Source organism: Panthera uncia, chromosome F2, assembly GCF_023721935.1.
Source record: "Panthera uncia isolate 11264 chromosome F2, Puncia_PCG_1.0, whole genome shotgun sequence".
Classification (NCBI taxonomy): Eukaryota; Metazoa; Chordata; class Mammalia; order Carnivora; family Felidae; genus Panthera; species Panthera uncia.
Genome location: NC_064812.1, coordinates 118594 through 140122, shown reverse-complemented (window position 1 = coordinate 140122; position 21529 = coordinate 118594). Strand labels below are relative to the sequence as shown.

General features: G+C 48.5%; 2 protein-coding genes across 4 annotated transcripts; both read left to right on the top strand.

The window, feature by feature from the left end:
• Positions 1-2336: 2336 nt before the first annotated feature.
• On the top strand, positions 2337-5022 carry RPL8 (ribosomal protein L8). The gene is made up of 6 exons (XM_049632717.1): positions 2337-2430; positions 2662-2808; positions 2888-3029; positions 3561-3779; positions 4479-4594; positions 4825-5022. The coding sequence occupies exons 2-6, from the start codon at positions 2671-2673 to the stop codon at positions 4981-4983; spliced, it is 774 nt and encodes a 257-aa protein (XP_049488674.1). The 5' UTR covers positions 2337-2430; positions 2662-2670; the 3' UTR covers positions 4984-5022.
• Positions 5023-6234: 1212 nt separating this feature from the next.
• ZNF34 (zinc finger protein 34) lies at positions 6235-20087 on the top strand. Of its 3 annotated transcripts, XM_049632713.1 has the most exons (9): positions 6235-6605; positions 6977-7072; positions 7511-7741; positions 10837-10920; positions 12829-12878; positions 13297-13384; positions 13696-13822; positions 14260-14379; positions 16320-20087. In XM_049632713.1, the coding sequence occupies exons 6-9, from the start codon at positions 13352-13354 to the stop codon at positions 17678-17680; spliced, it is 1641 nt and encodes a 546-aa protein (XP_049488670.1). In that variant the 5' UTR covers positions 6235-6605; positions 6977-7072; positions 7511-7741; positions 10837-10920; positions 12829-12878; positions 13297-13351; the 3' UTR covers positions 17681-20087. The 3 variants fall into 3 exon arrangements, with proteins under 3 accessions (XP_049488670.1, XP_049488668.1, XP_049488669.1); XM_049632711.1 differs by lacking the exon at positions 7511-7741; XM_049632712.1 differs by lacking the exon at positions 7511-7741 and having other exon boundaries at positions 12829-12882; positions 13303-13384.
• The last annotated feature ends 1442 nt before the right edge of the window (positions 20088-21529 follow it).

Genomic DNA, 21529 nt, shown 5'->3' with positions numbered 1-21529 from the left:
AACTGCACTTCTTGGGGCTTCCCTGGGCCCAGAACCTTCACTGGGGGCTCACAGCTGCCATTCATCCCCTGGAACGCTTGGGCTGGCATTACTGACCATCTGCCTATGGCAAGGCTCTGAACACATGTCCTGCAGTAGGCCTGGTTAGCCACCTTCTGGCTGCATTGAGCTCTAGGGCAAAGAGAAAGTGGGGGCCCTCCTCCACCATATCTCATCCCAGAGATCTGAGACCTTCTTAGGGACCACATAGCCTGAGTGTCCAAGTACCGTCCCCACCTCCCTGCCACTCCCTGTGCCTTTCTGGTCCTCTGAGCCTATCCTGGGCTGACCTCAAAACCCCTCACTCTGCCCCAAGGAGGCCCAGGTGCCCCTTGATGAGGTTTTTTGGGGTGATAATGGGGTTCATGGGGTTAGGAGCCAACAGCCAAGAAAGAATTCTTGAGATGTCTTTGGTGCAAAAAGGTAATTTTATTAAAGCACGGGGACAGGACCCGTGAGCAGAAAGAGCTCTCCTGGGAACCATGAGAGACTGGTTATACCATGGAGTCAGGGGAGGTAGAGTCCAGGGGAAGTTCCCAAAGAGATTTTCATGTGCTAGAGAAGACTCACAGGATACTGGAGGCCTAGCTATTGTCAAACTAAGGTTGTTTTTCCCTCTAGCAAAGCATTACCATTAAGACAGTAGGGAGTTCAAGGAGAAACATTTTACTCTGCCTGCTGCAAGTATTTGCCAATGGGCTGTGGCTTATAAGGAAATTTAACTTTATCTGCCATTTCCTTCTGCCTTTGTTTCCCATATCACCCTCAGCCCCTGGCCCTGCCAGGGCTGCGATGCCTCCTGAGTCCCCAACCCTGCTGACCCAACTGTTGCCTCTCTTGGGGCCTCACGAGTCCCCTCTGCTTCTTCGCTTCAGCATGTGGCCACGTGGCCCCCTTCTTACTTTCTCACGATGTCATTCTTGTCACCGCCCCTCCAAGGCCTACCTGACTGCACTGCTGCTAGCAAACACCCTACTGCAAAGTCCTGAGCGCAAGTCTCTGCCCATTGGGACCCCTGTCCTCACTCCCCTTACCTTGCGACCTCTCCCGCTACTGGTCTCCCCTGCACACCCACAGCCCTAGTCAAGAAGCTCTACCTGGACCTGCCTGTGGGCAGTTCTCACTCTGTGTGACCCCCAGGTCTTACCCCTGGCACCCTTTCCTGAAGGCTCCTCCCACTCCTCTGGGGCGGAACTCCGGAAAGTCCTCACTCAGCAGCATACGCCCAGCTGGGGGATCCCTGCCCTGGCAGACTTGATCTTTGTCTCCAGCTCACACTCCAAGGGTCCCCCACCAGCTGTTCCCTTTCTCAACTCCAACCTCACCCACCCCTCCCTATAGGGTTCTGAGCAGGCTCATCCTGTTCCCTCACCTCAGGGTCATTTGTCCAGTCTCCCTTTCCTCATTCTCGCAGCGGTGACATGGTTCACTCTCTTCTTCTCCCCCTTCCCAAGCCCCCAGTTCTGCCCTCTCCATTTCCTGGCCTCACTTTCCCTCCTCCACGTGCCCGGGAGGGAGTGGTGTAGGGAGCAGGAGGGCGACACTCCTCCTCCCCGGAGGTCCCACCATCCCAACTGAAACTCCCGCACCTCTACTGTCGCCCAGTCTGTCCGTGGCAGCCTCCTCGACCGTCGCCAACCATGCCCTGCCCGGGTCGTCCAAGCAAAGACCAGGGTGCCCCCGTCTCTCTCCCCAATACCCACATCCGGGTACGGCCACTCTGACCTCTCCGAAAACCTATCAGTGCACAGAGTCGCAACGTGCCCAGAACGGCCGCACCCGCGGTGGTTGAACATTTGCTATTTTTCGTCCAGACCCCCGTCTTCTGTAAGCCACCACGTTCCCCCAAACGGTCCACCCATTTTAAAAGGGGGCCCACAACCCTACAAGGAAGGGCCTCACCCTAGAAAGCGGCCCTTGCCCTAGACGGGAGCCAGTAACCCTGCAAGGAGCTCTAGCTATATAAGGGGGCATTCACCAGGCCAAGAGAGGACCCCTGCGACTCCGCGCCCGGAGTAAGTCGCTCTATCCGGGTCCGCGTAACCCTGGAAAGTCACCCAACCTCTCGGGCGGGGGGGGGGGGGGGGAGTCTCCTCGGCCGCTCAGTGGGCGACGCTCGTCCTCCGTGAGACTTCTGTGAAGTCCGGACATCCCTCCCGCCTCCTCCCGGGCCCCGTCCACGGGGACCCCGCTGCAAGAGATCCGGTCACCTGCGTGACCTGGCGCCAGGCGGCTGGGTAAGGGCCGCGGGCACCCGCGCGATGACTACAAATCCCGGCGTGCACTGGGCTCACGGCCGTGCCGGAAGGTCAAGGGGCTCTCGGCCCCGCCCCGGAAGATAAGGCCGCTCTCCTCCGCTGTGTCTCCTCTTCCGGCCGCGCTCGGCAGCAGGTAGGACGTGTATGTGGCGTGGCGGCTCTGGCATTATCCGCCGCCATCCGCTGCCCTGGGGTCAGCTAGGGACCCCGGCGGGATTCCTGAGAGAGAGCTGGGGTGCAGGGCCAGGGATGGGGGTGGGAAAGGGTCGGGACCTGGAGGGAGGATCCTGGGGACCTGGGACCCTGAAGCTAGGGTGGTGGGGCTGCCTGGGCCGCCCGGGCGCTGACCGTAAGCCGCCTCCAGACAGCCGCCATGGGCCGCGTCATCCGTGGGCAGAGAAAGGGCGCCGGCTCGGTGTTCCGCGCGCACGTCAAGCACCGCAAGGGCGCTGCGCGTCTGCGAGCCGTGGACTTCGCTGAGCGACACGGCTACATCAAGGGCATCGTGAAGGTGCGGGGATCCCGTGCGGGCGGGTGGGGACACGGGGCGCCCCGCCGGGACCCGCCACTCATGCCACCTCGGCCCGCAGGACATCATCCACGACCCGGGCCGCGGTGCACCCCTCGCCAAGGTAGTCTTTCGGGATCCGTACCGGTTCAAGAAGCGGACGGAGCTGTTCATCGCTGCTGAGGGCATCCACACCGGCCAGTTCGTGTACTGCGGCAAGAAGGGTAAGCTTCGCGGACGCCTGGGTTGCCCGTCTCTTAAGCGTCGGATTCTTGATTTCGGTTCAGGTCTTGATCTCGGTTGGAGGCGTCGAGCCCCGCGGTGGCCCTGACGCTGACAAGTGTGGAGCCTCCTTGGGATTTTCTCTCTCCTCCTCTCTCTGCCCCTGACTCGCTTGCGCGCACGTTTTTGTTTTTACTTTTGTTTTTCTTCTCAAATTAAAAAAAATTTTTTTTTTTTTTTTTTAAAAGGGTAAGCTTTGCGTGTGGTGTGGAAGGTCGAGATGGGGAGGGGATTGGACCTGTGGTTGCTGGGAGGAGGGTTACATCGTAAGTCAGGAGGAACATCCAGGCAGAAGTCTCACTTAGAGCTGTTTGGCTAAACACACGAGAGGGGATGCCCAGAGAGCTGTGTAGGAGGAGGCTGGATGTTGTGGGCTGTGCTGGCCTTCTTGGGGATTTGGGTTTGCATTGCTTCCGATCAGCAGTAGTTAAGGGGGACTACTTTGCTGTACTGACCTATGGTGCTTCTTGCAGCCCAGCTCAACATAGGCAATGTGCTCCCGGTGGGCACTATGCCCGAGGGCACTATTGTGTGTTGTCTGGAGGAGAAGCCTGGTGACCGGGGCAAGTTGGCCCGAGCCTCCGGGAACTACGCCACTGTCATCTCCCACAATCCAGAGACCAAGAAGACTCGAGTGAAGCTGCCTTCCGGCTCAAAGAAAGTAATTTCTTCAGCCAACAGAGCTGTGGTTGGTGAGTGGCAGGCAGCAGTTGAACACTGTGTGCCTGTGAAGTCAACAGCTAGAGCTGGGCTTTGGGACTTGTTGGTCAGACTTGTCTGTAGTGTGGCCTAATCTGCCCTTCCGTGATTCCTGCTGTCATGTCCATGTAGTTAAGAGCTTTTTCAGGGATGTGTAACTTTTTTTAAGCTACTAAGAAATGCTTTAAGGAAGATTTGAGCCCTGGTTCACTTTGCTGTTTGGGCAACATTTTTTTATTCTCGTGGCAAACCCAAGGGATGCTGTTGAGTGTATGTTTACTACGAAGTAAGCAAAATTGGCCAAGATGCGAGTGTCAGGCTGGGTTAGCCATCCTGTTGGTGTTTGGAGGTTAGATTGATCCGCTCCGACACAGCAAAGTGGGAGCTTCCCTGGAGAATCATGGGTTGAGGTCGACATTACAGATGACGTGGGGAAAGGCTTGGCTTGGCTGCCTGAGAAATCCAGAAAAATTTAATGTTGGCTACTGGGTTGTGAAGGGTCTTAATGCTCAGTGGTAGTTTTGGGGCGTTAATGAAATTTTGGGAACTGTGTGATGGTGTAGGACTGTAGTGAGAGGGTGGTTGGTGTGGGGGTGGGGTACTGGCAAGGATGCTCAGAGCCTGATAGGGCCCTGAAGTTCTGGGAGGGAGGGTATGGTGCACCTCCCTCAGGTGCCTGATTTCCCCAACAGGTGTGGTGGCTGGAGGTGGCCGCATTGACAAGCCCATTCTGAAGGCTGGGCGTGCTTACCACAAGTATAAGGCAAAGAGGAATTGTTGGCCACGTGTGCGTGGTGTGGCCATGAATGTAAGTAACCCAGAAATCGGGCAGTTGGGGTGTTGAGAGATTTGGGGGCTGGGAGGCTGGATGGACAGGTGCTTTCCTGGAGTGTCTCCTCTCTGTGGTAGAGGGTACGTAACGTGAGCCTTTTTTGTGTTACGGTTTGTTGGCACATGTCAGTTGATCCTGCTCTTACCAAGTCCTCAGGTAGACGGGGTCCACATCCCTATGTTAATACCACTTTTTTCTGCTTGCAGCCTGTGGAGCATCCTTTTGGAGGTGGCAACCACCAGCACATTGGCAAACCCTCTACTATCCGCAGAGATGCTCCTGCTGGCCGCAAAGTGGGTCTTATTGCTGCCCGCCGGACCGGGCGTCTGCGGGGAACCAAGACTGTGCAGGAGAAAGAAAACTAGGGACGAGGAGCTCAATAAAATCTGTCCTTTTGCCACTAAGCTGTGCTTGCTTGTGGTTTCAGAGGGAAGGGTCTTTGCCGGGAGGACCTCCATGGAGCTCTTTGTGTAAGGAGAAGGAAGATGAAGTTAGATGCACCAGTGAACAGTGAAAGCTCTGGAAAGAAGAGGTGGGGTGCTAGGGATCTTCACACCTTGATTCCTGGAAACTACTGTGCCGTGCACTACACAGAGCAGAGAATTCTGCCCACATCTGTGTTAACTTCTCTCGAGTGTTTGGAGGATCTAGGTCAGGGTATGGATTCTTTGGGGTGAGAGTGGTGCTCCTGAAGCTGCAGGCTGGAGAGCCAGGAAGCCATCCTACAGTGGGAAGCCAGGACCAGGATAGGTTAGTTTCTCAGGACAAATGGGCTCCCTGTTTGGCTTATGGTACCTTGTCCCAAACTTTTGACAGTTCATCAAAGGTGGTAGATCCAAGGCAGATAATGCTGAGCCAGTCCGGCGCAGAGATGGTAATGGCAGCCTCAGAACCAGGACACTTGCTTCCCAGAGCTCCCTGCCCCAGTGGTTCCCTTTGTGAACCTGTGTAAAAAGCAGGGGCTGCAGCCCTCTGTAAGTGATACCTTGAAGCAGGAAGGCTGGGGGCAGAGAGGTGGGTGGCTGTTTGAAGTAGAACACTCCTTGTACGGACCACGGGCAGGAAGGCAAGGGACTGAGAGTTCCTGGGGACCATCTCCCAGAGTGCATCAGAACCAGTCACCTCAGGGTTGTTTCGAGAGGCTGTGTGCAGTCAGGCGTCTCCCACCAGAGAGCAGACCTTTTTGTTGTTGCCAGGTGGCTTCTTGGTGGGGTCTGCACTTGTCTCTAGCATGAACCTTGCCCACAGGTCTTGCTTTCCCGGTCTCCACTGGCCTCTTGACCACCCACCACACCTAGGCAGTGAACCTAGCAGGGCTAGCCCTTGGTAGTGGGTAGAACATACAGGAGGCTGGGGTTTCCTCTTTAACGAAAGAGGGCTAGTCTTGGTCACCTGATCTGTAGAATAACCTGCCTGCCACTGCTTTCCCCTTCTGGATAAAGTGGTCTGGATCCTTGGCCAAGAAGTGGCCCCAGGGAGGCTTTGTTCTACTCGCAAGCACCAGGGAACCCCTTATCCCAGGTAGAGTGGACGCAGCTTGCGTTCAGTGTGCTGAACTAAAGGGGCTCTAACCAATAAGCATCTTTCTTGGTCGTCACGTGGCTTCTCTGCCATTCTCTGTAAAGGAAAGGACCTGTTCTTTTGTTGGTGGCAGTGCCTTGAGGAATTACTAGAGAGCTTTCCCCTGAAAATTGCTGTAGTTTATTAATCTTCGAAATGGGTTCCTAAGCCTCCCCTTGCCTCGGATCTGAAGCTTCGGGGTCATGGTTCCAGGCTGCCACCCAGTGGCAGCGCTCCCGGCTTCCGGCACGGAGTTTACAGTTCCTTAAGGAGACTACAGAGACGAGGAGTCCGTTTCCCAGAGCGGCCCCAGGGTACCTCCGGTTTCGGACGCGGGGTGGGGAGGTCACTTCCGGTTGGGTTGCCGTGCTGCCGCGGGTGGGGCTGTTAGGGCCTGGCCCGGCGGCGGCTCCTCTGCGGTGCTGAGGTGAGTGTGGCTGGGTGGGGGCGGCGGTGACCGCGAGGTCTCCCGGGCGCGGGGTGCCAGCGCTTCCCTGTAGCAACGCGATGCTCGGGCCGGGGCCCACCCCGCTGTCGACGACCTTTCCCGCCCGGCGTCCCTCGGGCAGGCTCCCTCCCCACTCTCGGAGTCCTCACGAAAAGCCCTGTTCCTGCTCCGGCGTTTTCCGATGGGTCCCAAAGCCCGACTGGTGTCCTCCCCAAGCCTGGCGTCCCGCTCTCCGATCGCCCTGGCCGGGAGTCATTCCTTGCCGGGCCCCTGCCCCGCCCGAGACTCCCCTTCCCGGGTTTTATGACTCCGGGAGCCTCGGCGTCTCTCCACCGCATTCCTCTTCCCAGGTCGCCCTAGAGGGCTGCGTCCCCGGATGCCCGGGACCCTCATGGCCTGGTGACTCGAGGCCCTCTCCTTGCCAGCTCCTCTCCACCTCGCAGACGGTAAGCCAGCTCTCCAAATAAACCCCGCTACCACAGCCCCCGGCTTGAGCCGAGTCTTTCCCTCGCATGTGGGTCCAGGTTGTATTCCCCACTCCTCCCCAGCCCACCCCCCCCTCCCCCGCTTCTCCACTGAGTCGTCCTGTTCCCTGTCCCTAGCCCCATCTCTCTCCTCACCGGGTCTCTAGCTTCGGTCAGTTAATGCCAAAACACACTCTTTCTCCTCGGCTCTTGTCCTTCCCATTTACCATCCCCCTTCCCGTGCCCCTCGCTTCCCTCTTGCCTTTAGCAATTCCCCGAAATGCCTGCCCCACCGATGTACCTTCCTAACCATCCTCTTTTGCCTCTGGCGCTCCAAGGACTTCTCTTAACAGCCACGTTTTTTGGGTTTGTTTTTTTTTTTGAAATTTTTTTAATGTTTGTTTTATCTTAGAGAGAGAGACAGACAGACAGACAGACAGAACGTGAGTGTAGGAGGGGCAGAGAGAGGGAGACACAGAATCCGAAGCAGGCTCCAGGCTCGGAGCTGTCATCACACAGCCCGATGGGGGCTGGAACCCACAGACTGCGAGATCATGACCTGAGCTGAAGTCGGACGCCCAACTGACTGAACCACTCAGGCTCCCCTAGCAGCCACGTTTTTATGTGTCTTCTTAGAGGCCTCTATTCAAGGTCAGGAACTGAAGACATTTTAAAAAATTATTTAAAAAAATACACCATGCTTTTGTGCTTTGAAAACATTAAAACAAATCTTTTTTAGAGAAAACTTAAAAATATGGAGAATAGATTAGCAAACCCTATAGCAAACCCTAGTGACTGGGTTTGCCACGTGTATTTCAAGCTTTCAATTTTTAAAAAATACATTATTTATTTGTTTTAAACAATCTCTATGCCCCATGTGAGGCTTGAACTTGTGTCCCCAAGGTTAAGGAAGCAGCATACTATAGGGACTGAGCCAGCCAGGCGTCCCCCCCTCCTTTTTTTTTTTTTAAAGTAGACCCCATGAGAGTCTTGAACTGGAGCTTGAACTCATGACCCTGAGAGGTTAAGAGTTGCATGCTCTACTGACTGAGCCAGCCAGGCGCTCCTAGTTTTTGTTTTTTTGTTTTTTTTAAGAAAGCTGTTGAAGTGAAATTGCCCTTAGAGGCAGGGTCCCCAGTCCCATTTGCTTCCCTAAGCAACCCTTAGTTTGGACATACTTTCAGCAGTTTTTTATTTTGTTTTAGTTTTATGGAGGTGTAATTGACAAACAGGAATTGTGGAAGTTTTAAGTGTACACTTGATGTTTTGATACAGGTGTCCCTTGTGAGATAATCACATCCAGCACCTCACATAGGCACCATTTGCTTTTTTTGTTTTCTTTTTTTCGTTTTGAGGGAGAGTGAGCACTAGGAGGGGAGGGGCAGAGAGAGAGGGAGAGAGAGAATCACAAGCATGTTCCTTGCACAGAGCCCGATGCAGGTCTCAATCTTAGCAGTGAGATCGTGACTGGAGCTGATATCGAGTCAGATGCTTAACCTACTGAGCCACCCAGGTGCCCTTTTTTTGTTTTTTCTGTGGTGAGGATATTTAAGATCTACCCTCTGAGCAAGTTTCAGAGTTACGATACAGTCATGTTAACTGTAGTCGCAGTGCTGTATGTTGTATCTCCAGAACTTACCCATCTAGCGCAACTCAGAGTTTGTACTCTGGTGGATATGTCTCCATTTTTCCCAACCCCCAAACCCTGGCAGCCAAACCATTCTACTCTCTGCTCCTGTGATTTGGGCCCTTAGATACCCCGTGTTAGTGAGATCATGTAGTATTTGTCCTTCTGTGTCTGGTTTATTTCACTTAGCATGATATTTTCCGGGTTTACCCATGTTGTAGCAAATGGCAAGATTTCATTCTTTGTGGCTGAGTCACATTCCGTTGTGTATACGTACCACATCTTGTGTCCCTACATCTATCGTTGGACACTTAGGTTGTTTCCTTGTCTTGCCTATTGTGAATAATGCTGCAGTGACCATGGGAGTGCAGATCTCTCTTTCAGGGAGTGATTTCATTTCCTTTGGATAATATAACAAGATGTGGGATTGGTGGATCATGTGCTAGTTCTATTTTCAATTTTTTGAAGCACCTCTGCGTTGTTTTCCATAATGGCTGCCCCAATTTACGTTCTCACCGACAGTGCACAAGGGCTCCCTTTTCTCCATATCCTCACCAGCACTTATCTTTTGCTTTTTGATAATGCTCATTGTGACAGGTGTGAGGTGATAACTCATTGTGGTTTTATTTGCAGTTCTCTAGTGACGTTGAGCACTTTTTCATGTACCTGTTGGTCATTTGTATGCTTTGAGGGAGAAATTTAGGTTCTTTGCCCATTTTAAGTTGGGTTTTTGGTTTTTAACCTGTGGAGTTGTGTGAGGTCTTTATATATTTTAGATCTTGGTTCCTTATCAGATACATGGTTTGTAAATATTTTCTCCCATTCCTTAGGTGCCTTTTCACTCTGTTGATTATTATTTTGCTGTCAACACATTTTCTTATACCTTTACATACCCACTACAGTTTTTGTGTTTAAAAGTCTGCATACCGTACATTATGTACTATTGATATTCTACACTTAACAGTTTCATTCAACCTTATAGCTTTGTATTGCCTCTGACATTGATGTGGTTCATTTCTTTCAATCGCTGTGACCGTGACTGTTCCCTGATAGTAGATACTGAAGTTTCTGATTTTGGGGTGTTTTTTTGTTTGTTTGTTTTGGTACACGCAGCCACATGGTAACATTCTTGTGTATCTTGTTGTGTGCATTAGCAAGAGTTTTTATAGGGCACATACCTAGAATTAGGTTTCCTGACTGAATTTACAGGGTTTCAGCTCTTCCAGGTGGTGCCAGGTGGATTTCCAGAGTAACTGTACCAGTTTATACTCCCACAGGACCCTGAGAATCTCATTGTTCTTTATGTCTTCAACATTTGATATTGCGAAGCATTTTATATTTTTCCCAAACTGTGGGGAGAGAAGTCTTGAATTTGCATTTCTCCAATTCTCAATGACGTTGAAGATCGTTTCAAATGTTTAATGGACTCTTTGATTTCATCATCTGTGACATACCAAGTCATTCTGTGTTTAGTTTCTTAAATGAATGGTCTTTTCCTTTGTGTGTGTGTGTGTGTTTTAAGATATATTCTGTGTATCTTTTTTTATGTATTATGTCTGCAAATATCTTTCACTCTGCATCTTGTCTTTTAATTTTGTGTTTTGTACAGAAAATTTTTGGAGTAAAATTAAGCAACTTTCCCTCTATGGACTGTATTTTGTGTATTATTTTCCTAGAGTAGCTGTAATTTGAAAAAAAAAAAATATTTAGGTCTTCTATGTGCTTAAAATATATTTTTGTTGGCCATAGGAGGCAGGGATTGAATTTTATTTTCCTAAGGAAAATCAGTTGTGTTGGTACCATTATGAATAGCATGTCATTAACATATGCATGGGTCTGTTCCTTATCTTCTTTACTTTGCTTACACTTTGCTTTTATTACCGTAGCCTTACAGTAAGTCTTGATAAGTGGTAGGGCATGCCTCTGCCTACCTTAGTTCTTTTTTGGCATTGTCTTAGTTCATCGTGGATTATTTTGATATTTAGTCATTTTTGTCGGGTTTCGTGTTATGTCCTGTTGCAGTTTTGATTGCACAGAATTAATAGGTTTATTTGAGCAGAGTTGACATTTTTATGAAATCGAATCCTCCTATTTATGAATACTGTCTGTTTCTCCGTAGGTCTTTTTGATGTCCTTCAGTGAAGTTTTACCATTTTGTCCCTGGCATTTTGGACAACACTTGATGGCCATTGTTGAATGTATGGTATGTAGAGTTGTGTCCCTCACTTCATTTCATGTCATTTCATGTCATTTCATGTCATTTCATGTCATTTCATGTCATTTCATGTCATTTCGTCAGTAGGGGAGAGGGGCTAGGGGCAGAGAGAGAGAGAGAGAGAGAGAGGGAGAGGGAGAGGGAGAGAGAGAATCTTAAGCAGGGTCCATACTCAGCATGGAGCCTGACACAGGGCTTGATCCCACAACCCTCGAATCATGACAGCCCAAATCAAGAGTTGGGCGGTTAACTGACTGAGCCACTGAGGTGCCCCCCTCCCTGACTTTAGTATTTCTTTTTCTATCTTTTCTGTTGCATCCCCCTCATTGGACTTGCCAGATATTTGTTATTAGCATTCTAAAGGACCAGTGTTATTTTCTGTTTCTTTATTTTATGTATTTTAAAATGTTTACTTATTTTGAGAGAGGGAGAGAGAGAGCACACACAAGGGGGGTGCAGGGCAGAGAGAGGAGAGAGAGAAAGAATCCCAAGCAAGCTCCCACACTGTCAGTGTGGAGCCCATCTCGGGGCTCAATTTCACAAACTGTGAGGTCAGGTCATGACTCGAGCTGAAATCAAATCAGACTCTTAACCAGTTGAGCTACCCAGGTGCCCCAGATATTATTTTGTTTCTTTAAATTGAGTGGTGTTCTTTTTTTTTTTTTTTTTTTTTTAATCTTTCCTTGAATCCACTTTTCTCAGTCTGTGTCTAATTTCTTATTGAATGTTTAGATAGTTTATTTCAGTCTCTCTTATGCTAAAATAAGTGCATTAAGAATGCACATTTTTCGGGGCATCTGTGTGGCTCAGTTGGTTAAATGTCTGATTATTGGATTCAGCTCGGGTCATGATCTCTTGTTTGGTGAGTTCAAGCCCCTCGTTGGGCTCTGCACTGATGGTGCGGAGCTTGCTTGGGATTCTCTGTCTCCCTCTCTCTCTGTGTCCCTCCCCTGCTCGTGCTCTCTCTCTCCAAATAAATAAACATTAAAACAAAATTTTTAAAGAATGTATATTTTTTTGTTAGGTGGCCTTTGTTTCCATTTTTATGGTTTTCTGGAAAGGGGTACTTGTTTTTAGCATATATTTCCAGCATAACAGCAGTCTGGTGAGAGAATGTTTTTCCGAATGATGTCAGCCTTTGGAAGTTGTTGAAACTTTCATTGTTGCCTGGTTCGTGATGTTATTTTAATAGTTTTGGATGTGCATCTTGGAAAGTGTCTATTCTCTATGTTTTAAGTGGCAGTTCTCTACTCAGTCCTCTTGCTTCTGAGGGATATGTGTTAGAATCTCTCATTCCAGTGGAGCTTTGCCAGGTTCCTCTTTGCTGCTTCAGTTAGAGCATTGGCTTTCTACATTTGGATTTTGTTGGTAGATACATACATGTCTGTAATTACGTCTTTTTGGTGGGTTTTCCTTTTATTAACGTGTGTTGTTATTTTTGTTCCTATAATTTTTGCTTTCAGTTCTGTTTTAATTGGTTTAAGTAAATGCTGATCCACACATAGCAATGCATATTAAAAGCTCACAAATATCATGAATGAGGGGAAGAAGTCAGGAGTATAGACAGCTTATATTTCCTTTGATAAAAAACTCACCAGAGGCACAGCTGATCTGTGGTGGTGGCATTCAGGGTAGAGCTTCACTCTTGGGAGTTCAGGGAGGAAGCAGTGCCTGCAGGGGCAGGAGGGCTGACGTTGGTGCTGGTTCTGTGGGTGTGGGCCCTTGTGATTGCCCCCGGAGCTGTGTGTTCAGGATTTCTCAACTCTTCTTCATAAATGTCATATTTCAATAAAGAGCTTTAAAGGCAAAGAAAAGGTATATATCTTCTACAGCTTTATTTTAATTAGTGTTTGTTTAATCTGTCTTACATTCAGCCTTTGTGTTACTTTATTTTAGGTTATGTAGATGCGTTGTGTGCATCTGTTGGAGTCTTGTGCTTCTAGTAGGTGAGTTTAATTGTTTTATTTCTTATCGTTACTCATCCACTGAATTGTTTCTACTACTGTTGTATTTTTTGCCATCTGTACTTTGACTTTGTTCTATGCCTTCCATTGATTTTCTTTTTCTCTTTCTCCTCGATACTTAACGTGTTGTCTTTACTCTTTCATGTAAAGTGAATGGGTATCTCCGTCTTTCTCCTGAACGAGACAGCTTGGCGTGTCAGGGAGGTTGAGGGGAGCAGATGACCCGAGGAGTTGTGCACGTGTCTGTGTACTGGGTGCCAAGTTGGGCAGGGTCGCCCCAGGCAGGGAGCAGAGTCAGCCTGGGAGGCCAGCTGTGCCCTGATGGGGATGAACATGGTCCTGAAGGTGCCCACAGGAGAGGCCAGGCTGGGCCTCCACGTGTTCCTTTCTCTTCCCTCAGCACCAGTGTGGCTTACAGCTGACTTCCTCCCCTTGGAAGACCAGGGTGCCAGGCGATGGCAACTTTGCACCTGTCTGCCCTGCCCCAGGTGAGCATCCGTTTTCCCTGGGAGGTGTGAAGTCTCCACACAGGGCTTTCCTGCTTCTGCGGCCTCAGCAGGCACTGTGAGGCATGTCTGGTCTGGGGCGTTGAGCAGAGGAGGAGTGACCCTGGGATTCCCCCGGCCTTCCTTAGTTAGCTGGCTTAGCAGCCAAGGGCCCGGGCCACTCCCCTGGGTCATGCTGGGGGATCATTCCTGTAGCTGCCCCGTGCTGCTGCTCCTAGAATGCTTCTGCGGCACCTGCCCCCAGGGCCCCTGCTGAGTCGCACCTGGGCCTGCAGCAGCCCTTGTCATTCCAGGCTGAGGTGACCTTTGAGGACGTGGCCGTGCTATTCTCCCGGGAGGAGTGGGGCCGTCTGGGCCCTACTCAGAGGGGCCTCTACAGGGACGTGATGCTGGAGACCTACAGGAATCTGGTCTCCCTGGGTAAGGCCCCTCACTAGGATGCAGCTCAGGGAACAGCCCCGGGAACTGAGGGCTCAGCAGGGGTTGGGCTGGGGGCCTCTTCCCCCTGGTCCTGGGCAGGCCTGGTCTGCTAGAGGAGGGGTCAGGCAGGGCTGGGTCTGTGCTTCTGTCATCTGACTCTGAGCTCCCAGATAAGAGTGCCTCCTGCTCCAGACCCGAGACAGGTCCCTCCCCAGAGGGATTGTGTACCTTCCAAGAGGAGAGAGCCCTCTGCACTTTTGTTCCCTGTGTTCAATTTGCCTCTTTACGACTGCCCCCAGCCCTCCAGAGTGTCCAGACTCCCCATCACCCCACTTTGCCTGTGCTTCTCTTCCTGCCGCAGGAAGGAGATGTTGTGAGATCATGCTCAGTGCAGCCCTGTTCCTTGGCACCAACCCCAGGCCCTGTTTTCTTCTTAGGAGCTGGACGTGCAGGTCCCAAGCCTGGGGTGATCACACAGTTGGAGCGAGGGGATGAACCATGGGTCCTGGATGCACAGGGTGCCAAAGGGAAAGGGCGACCGAGAGTCAGTGTCTCAGGTGCGTGAAGGGGGGCCTCTTCCCCAACAGCTGCTGAACAGGCATCTGTTGGAGTCCAGGGTGTATGGTTAATGGTTCCGGAATTGAGAACAAGGTGCCTTGGGGCAGCATTATTCTGAGTACCTCATTGTGGTAATTCTTGAGCTGAATCTTCTAGGAGGGTGAGAGGGGGCATTGTTGGCAGAGGAGAAGAGGGAAGGGCATTCGGGTGTGCTGTGAGGGAAGGCTGGGTCCATGGGACCTCATGGAGCCCTGCCCTCCAGAGCTCATGCCCTGTGAGGAGGGTCAGGCAGGGCCATAGTATGGAGACCATCGCTTCATTCTCCTTTACTAAAATTGCCACTTGGCAACCACGGACCATTACAAGAAAGAGAGAATATGTCATCACCCAGATACCAGTGTGTTCCTACTCTCACCTTTCTTGTGCTGTTTCACGCCCATACGAATGCTGCTTCTTGACAGGGATGCAGTGCTCCCAAGTGTACTGCTGTCACCTCCTTTTTCACTCAGTGAGTGTCCATCTTTATGCACAAGTCACTGGTTTTGTTGGAAGTGCCAGTGGGAAGGGTGCTCTGTAGTTTCATTGCCATGAACAACTCTGATAAGCGTTATTTTGCACGTCTTGGTGATGTCCTAAGAAGCAACTCTTGGTTCAAAGGACTTGAATTTCTCTTTTGTAAATTTGTTTATTCAAATATAAATACTTCTAGAACCAGGGTAAATCTTGTTTATAACTCAGTGAATTTTTATAAAAATCCTCTTCCAGATCAAGATGTAGAACTTTTCTAGTTCCCTGGGAGCCCACTGGGCCTCCTGTCATTTCCCACTGCTCCTCACAGGACGCTTCTCTCTGACTCCTGGGGACCGCACTCTGCCCCTTAGCTCTGTGTCTTGTCTCACGCATCTGAACGTTGTGAGGGCTGCTGTGGTGTACTCAGTTTGTTCTCTTGCGTTGCCACATGATGTTCTGCCATGTGAATCTACCACAAATTATTTTCCTTTTTTTTTTTTTTTTAATTTATTTTGAGAGAGAGAGAGAGCAGGGGAGGGGCAGAAAGAGTGGGAGAGAGAGAATCCCAAGTAGGCTCCACACTGATGTGGGGCTCGAATCCACGAACTGTGAGATCATGACCTGAGCTGAAATCAAGAGTTGGATGCTTAACCGACAGCCACCCAGGCACTCCAAGATATTTTCCATTCTTGTTGACATTTGGTTGTCCCCGTTTTGGGGTCGTTGTGGATGTTTCTCTTGGTTCACAGAAAGTGCCTTTCTGGTGGTATGTTTCTGCAAGGGTAGTTGGTGTATGAATGTCTGGTCAAGGCAGGAAGGAGAGGAGGCTTGAGGGTATCAGGAAGGTATCAGGAACCATTCTGTGTGGCACCTTGAGTTTAAGGGGCTGGTAATTGCCTCTCAGGCCCCTGAGAAAAGACACAGGAATGGGTATAGCCTGCTAGGGGGAGCTCAGGGACACCAAGGCCCACGGTTGGCACGAGGTTGGCCTTCTGATGTCCTGAGGAGGCACCTGGTTTTCCTACCCTGAATTTTGGGGTGAATTAGCTGTTGTTAAGTGGCCTCACTTAACTTCTTTGTCAGATGTCCTCTGTGACTCTCAGGGCCCCCTGGTCTCCATGGTGGCATGAAGCTTCCATGTTCTGTCCCTTTGTAATGAGGACCTGTGCCCTATAGCCCCACTTAGGAAGGTTTTGTGGGCAGAAGGCGGGCAGGAAGAATTCGTCAGGCCTGGTTTAAATACTTGCACTGCCACATGACTGCAGCCTTGGGTAAGTTCTTTAAGCCTCTGAGCTACCGGCTCTCCTCTCTGCAAGGTGTTGTAACCCTGGAGATGGTGGAATCGGTACGGCACCGATGGTTGGCAGCATCTTCGTACCTTCCTTCTGAAGTCAGAACAGGTGGTCCAGAGATGTGTTTGTTGTTTCAGCTCGTGGGACCAGGACTGAGTACAGTGAGTTGTCTTCAGGAGAAATGCTTGATGGGGAAGAACTGGATCGACTCCAGAGTGCCGTTTCCCAGGGACCTGAGCCCGGAGAGGCCCGTGCGTGTGTCCGGGAGCCAGAGGACAGCCTGGACGAGCCTGTGGAACAGAGATGCCTGAGGCCAGTCACATGGACTAATGAGGAGAGCATCCAGGAGTCTGCAGGGAGCCTCAGCTTCCAGTCAAGCCCGATCTCTGACCAGAGACCTCACAAATGTGATATATGTGAACAAAGTTTTGAACAGAGATCATACCTCAATAACCATAAGCGTGTACACAGGACAAAAAAGATAAATGTAGTCCATGATTCCGGGGAATTCTTCAGTGCAAATCTGGCTAAAGAAGCTGAGATAATTCCTCTTGGGAAAAAATTGCATCATTGTGGTTACTGTGGGAAAGCCTTCAGGTACAGTGCTAACCTCGTCAAGCACCAGCGGCTTCATAGTGAAGAAAAGCCCTACAAGTGTGAAGAGTGTGGGAAAGCCTTCGGCCAGAGCTGCGAGTTCATCAGTCACCGAAGGATGCATTCAGGGGAGATCCCCTACCGGTGTGGTGAGTGCGGGAAGACATTCAACCAAAGGCCCAACCTCATGAAGCATCAGAGGATTCACACCGGGGAGAAGCCCTACAAGTGTGGTGATTGTGGGAAACACTTCAGTGCCTATTCTTCCCTTATTTACCACCAGAGAATCCACACTGGAGAGAAACCCTATAAGTGCAATGACTGTGGGAAAGCCTTCAGCGATGGCTCAATCCTCATCCGGCATCGTCGGACTCACACTGGAGAGAAGCCATTTGAGTGCAAAGAATGTGGCAAAGGCTTTACCCAAAGTTCTAACCTTATCCAACATCAAAGAATTCACACTGGGGAGAAACCCTATAAATGCAATGAATGTGAGAAAGCCTTCATCCAAAAAACCAAACTGGTTGAACATCAGAGAAGCCACACTGGAGAGAAGCCCTATGAGTGTAATGACTGTGGCAAAGTCTTCAGCCAAAGCACACACCTTATTCAGCATCAGAGGATCCACACGGGAGAGAAGCCGTACAAGTGCAGTGAGTGTGGGAAGGCCTTCCACAACAGTTCCAGACTCATCCACCACCAAAGGTCACACCACGGAGAGAAGCCGTACAAATGCAGCGATTGCAAGAAAGCCTTTAGCCAGGGTACTTACCTCATCCAGCACCGGAGGATCCACACTGGGGAGAAGCCCTACAAGTGCAGCAAGTGTGGGAAGGCCTTCCGGCACAGTTCCAACATGTGCCAGCATCAGAGGATTCACCTCCGGGAGGACTTTGCGAGGTGACTGTGGACGAGGGCCCATGAGTTCTGCTGTGCACTTCTCCATATGACCCACCCCACCCCTTTATTTATTGTCCGTACAGTGTTGTCACAGATGAAGGGCATTTCTAATTAAAAACAAACGAAACTCTTTCCTTAATCCCGAAGCCGTGCATGTTCATTTTAGAGAAATTGAGAGAGAGGTAGGCAAAAAGAAGTTCTTGTGATTCCCCCCGTTTAGAAAATGAATCCATTACTGCTGATTTAGTATAAGCTTCCTTTCACACAGTTCAGCACGTTGTCAAAAGAAAATACTACGTGCTTGTCATTGCAGCACAGAGGATCTTCACCTTTGTTATTTCCCCGATCCTAGAAAACTCACACTGGAAAAATTCTACATATTTACATATTGTAATTTAAAAAGATTAGCATAATGTTCATGCTTTTCCGTGTATCTTAATAGAGGTGATATTGTGGTAAAATACACATAACCTAAAACTTACCATCTTACTGTTTTTAGGTGTACAGCTCAGTGGCATTAAATACACTCACAATGTTGTATAACCATCACCACTATTTCCAGAACCGTTTTATGATCTGAAACAGAAACTCTGTACGCATTAAATAATAACTCTCCCTTTCTCTCGGCTGCTGACAGTCTGTTCTGTTTTCTGTCTGTGAATTTGCCTATTCTGGCTTCTTCAGGTATGGAGTCATATAGTATCTGCCCTTTATATCTAGCTTATTTCGCTTTGCATAATGTCCTCAAGATTTATCCATGTTGTAACCTGTATCAGAATGTCATTTTTTTATGCCTGAAAAATATGACCTTGATTTGTAGATACCATGTTTTATTTATCCATTCATCTCTTAATGGGCACTTGGGTGTTGTATACAAGTATTTTTTGGATCCTTTCAGTACTTTGGGGTATAATCCTGGGAGTGAAATTGCTGGATCATATGGTAATTCCACGTTTAACTTTTTGAGGAGCGGCCAGACTTTTCCACACAGTGGCTGTACCGTTTTATAGTCCCACCAGCAATGAATAGATTTCTCCACATCCTTGCCAACATTTGTTATTTTCCATTTTTTAAAGTTTGATATATTTATTTCTATACACAACATGGGTCTTGAACTCACAACCCTGAGATCAAGAGTCGCATGCTCTTCTGACTGAGCCAGCCAGGCACCCCAATTTTTCCATTTTTAAAAATAATATCTATACTAATAAGTGTGAAGTGGTATCTCATTGTGGTTTTGGTTTGCATTTCCCTGATGACTAATGATGTTGAACATCTTTTCAGGCACTTATTGGCCATTTGTATATCATCTTTGGAGAAATGTCTGTCCTAGTCCTTTGCCAACTTTTGAATTGGGTTCTTTCTTATTGTTGAGGTGTAGGAGTTCTTTGTATGTTTTGCATAGTAATCCCTTATCAGGTATATGATTTGGAAATATTTACTCTAATTCTGTGAGTTCTGTCTACTGTTATTAGTGTCCTTTGTTGCACAAAAGTTTTTAATTTTTATGAAGTTCAGTGTATTTTTTTCTTTTGTTGCCTGTGCTTTGTGTGTCCTACTCAAGAAATTGCCAAGTCCGAGGTTAGGAAGATTTGCCCCTCTGTTTTTTTCTGAGGTTTGTAGTTTTAGGTCTTTGATCCATTTTAAGCTAATTTTTTAATATGGTATAAGGTAAGAGTCCAAATTCCTTCTTTTGGAAGTAGACCTCCAATTTTCCCTACAACATTGTTTTTAAAAGTTTATTCATATATGTTTGAGAGCAAGAGTACAAGTTGTGGAGTGGCAAAGAGAAGGGGAGAGAGAATCCTAAGCAGGCTCTGTGCGTCAGCGCAGAGTCTAATGTGGGGCTTGAACCGACAAACTGTGAGATCATGACCAAAACCAAGAGTCAGGTGCTTAACCGACTGAGCCACCTAGGCGCCCCATCCTACAACATTTTTTGAAAAGACTTGGCTTTCCTTATCGGATGGTGTATAGGCATACCTCAGAGATCTTGAGGGCTCAGTTTCAGACCACTGTGATAAAGCACATATGTCCGTAAAAGCAAGTGAAATGAATTTGTGGTTTTCCATTTCATATGAAAGTTACATTTACGGGACAGCGTATTAAGTGTGCAATAGCATGTCTAAAAAACCAGCGTACATACCTTGAACAGTTTATTTCAAACAAATGGTAGTCATCATGTGAATCATTATCACGGTCACAGGTTACCATAACAAATGTAATAATGATGAAAAAGTTTGAAGTATTGCAAAAATTACCAAAATGTGACAGACACAAAGTGAATAAATGCTGTTGGGAGAATACTGCCAATAGACTTGCTTGACATGGGATTGTCACAGATCTTCAGTTTGTAAGAAACACAATAAAGCAAAGCATGATAAAACGAGGTATGCCTGTATTGGCTCAGGCTGCCATAAAAATACCATAGAACTGGTGGCTTAAAAACCAAATTTATCAAAAACAAATCTGTCATAGTTCTGAAGACTAAGTCCAAGATCAAGGTGCTGGTTGATTCAACCCTGGTGAGGATTTTCTTCCTGGCTTGCAAACAGCTGCCTTCTCACTGTGCTCTCACATGGTAGAGAAGGAGATCTCAGATGTCTCTTACTTCTATAAGGGCATCAGCCCTATCAGATTAGGTCCCATATTTATGACTTTATTTAAACTTTATCACCAGTTGACAGGCCCTGTCTACAAATACAGTCCCATTGGGGGTTAGAGCTTCAATGTTTAAATGGGGACGGGGGGAGGGAACACAAACAGTTCATAACAAATGGTCTTGTGCCCTTATCTAAAATCAATTGATATGTGCAAGGGTTTATTTCTGGGTTCTGTTCAATTCATCTATATGCCAGCACCATACTGTTGATAACTGTGGCTTTCTAGGAAGTTTAGAATAGGAAATGAGTCCTTCAACTTGTTTGTTCTTTTTAAGTTAACTTTGAGAGAGACCGTGTGAGAGGGGGAAGGGCAGAGAGAGGGAGAGAGAATCCCAAGCAGTCTCCACACTTAGTGCAGAGCCCAATGTGGGGCTTGAACCCATGAACTGTGAGATCATGACCTGAGCAGAAATCAAGAGTCTGTTGCTTAACCGATGGTGCCACCCAGGTGCCCTCTTTTTTTTTTTTTTTTTTTTTTTAAGATTTTATTTATTAATGTTTATTTTCGAGAGACACAGAGAGAGACAGCACGAGCGGGTAGAGGCAGATAGAGACACACACAGAATCAGAAGCAGGCTCCAGGCTCTGAGCTGTAAGCACAGAGCCCGACGCAGGCTGCAAACCCATGAGCTGTGAGATCATGTCCTGAGCCGAAGTTGGACACTCCACCAATGGAGCCCCCCAGGTGCCCCAATAGAACAACCTAGTTTGAATAATACTGGCTTAATTTTAATAGTATAAACACTCTTCATATTTAATGCTGACCTTCCCCCTTCACATTGTTATGGTCATAGATCACACATTTATGTTTTATGCCCACTAAGAGACTTATGATTATTATTTTATGCAGTTGAATATCAAATCATGTAGGAAAAATTACAAACTGTAACAGAAGTGAAGTAATACTATCTTTTATAGTTACCTATTTACTTTTACTAGTGTTCTTTATTTTTTCCTATGGCTTTGATTTACTGTGCAATGTACTTTCATTTCAGCCTGAAAAGCATTTTTTTTTTTTCAAAAAATTTTTAACGTTTATTTATTTTTGAGACAGGGAGAGACAGCATGAATGGGGGAGGGTCAGAGAGAGAGAGGGAGACACAGAATCTGAAACAGGCTACAGCCTCTAAGCTGTCAGCACAGAGCCTGACGCGGGGCTCGAACTCACAGACCACGAGATCATGACCTGA

What these genes read in the sequence shown, in the direction of transcription:
- RPL8 (XM_049632717.1), top strand. Translation starts at nt 2,671, where the DNA reads ATGGGCCGCGTCATCCGTGGGCAGAGAAAGGGCGCCGGCTCGGTGTTC. An exon ending in CGTGTACTGCGGCAAGAAGG is followed by an intron (nt 3,030 to 3,560) that starts GTAAGCTTCGCG and finishes TGCTTCTTGCAG; the next exon opens with CCCAGCTCAACATAGGCAAT. An exon ending in TGCGTGGTGTGGCCATGAAT is followed by an intron (nt 4,595 to 4,824) that starts GTAAGTAACCCA and finishes TTCTGCTTGCAG; the next exon opens with CCTGTGGAGCATCCTTTTGG.
- ZNF34 (XM_049632711.1), top strand. Translation starts at nt 13,352, where the DNA reads ATGGCAACTTTGCACCTGTCTGCCCTGCCCCAG. An exon ending in ACCTGTCTGCCCTGCCCCAG is followed by an intron (nt 13,385 to 13,695) that starts GTGAGCATCCGT and finishes TTGTCATTCCAG; the next exon opens with GCTGAGGTGACCTTTGAGGA. An exon ending in ACCGAGAGTCAGTGTCTCAG is followed by an intron (nt 14,380 to 16,319) that starts GTGCGTGAAGGG and finishes TTGTTGTTTCAG; the next exon opens with CTCGTGGGACCAGGACTGAG.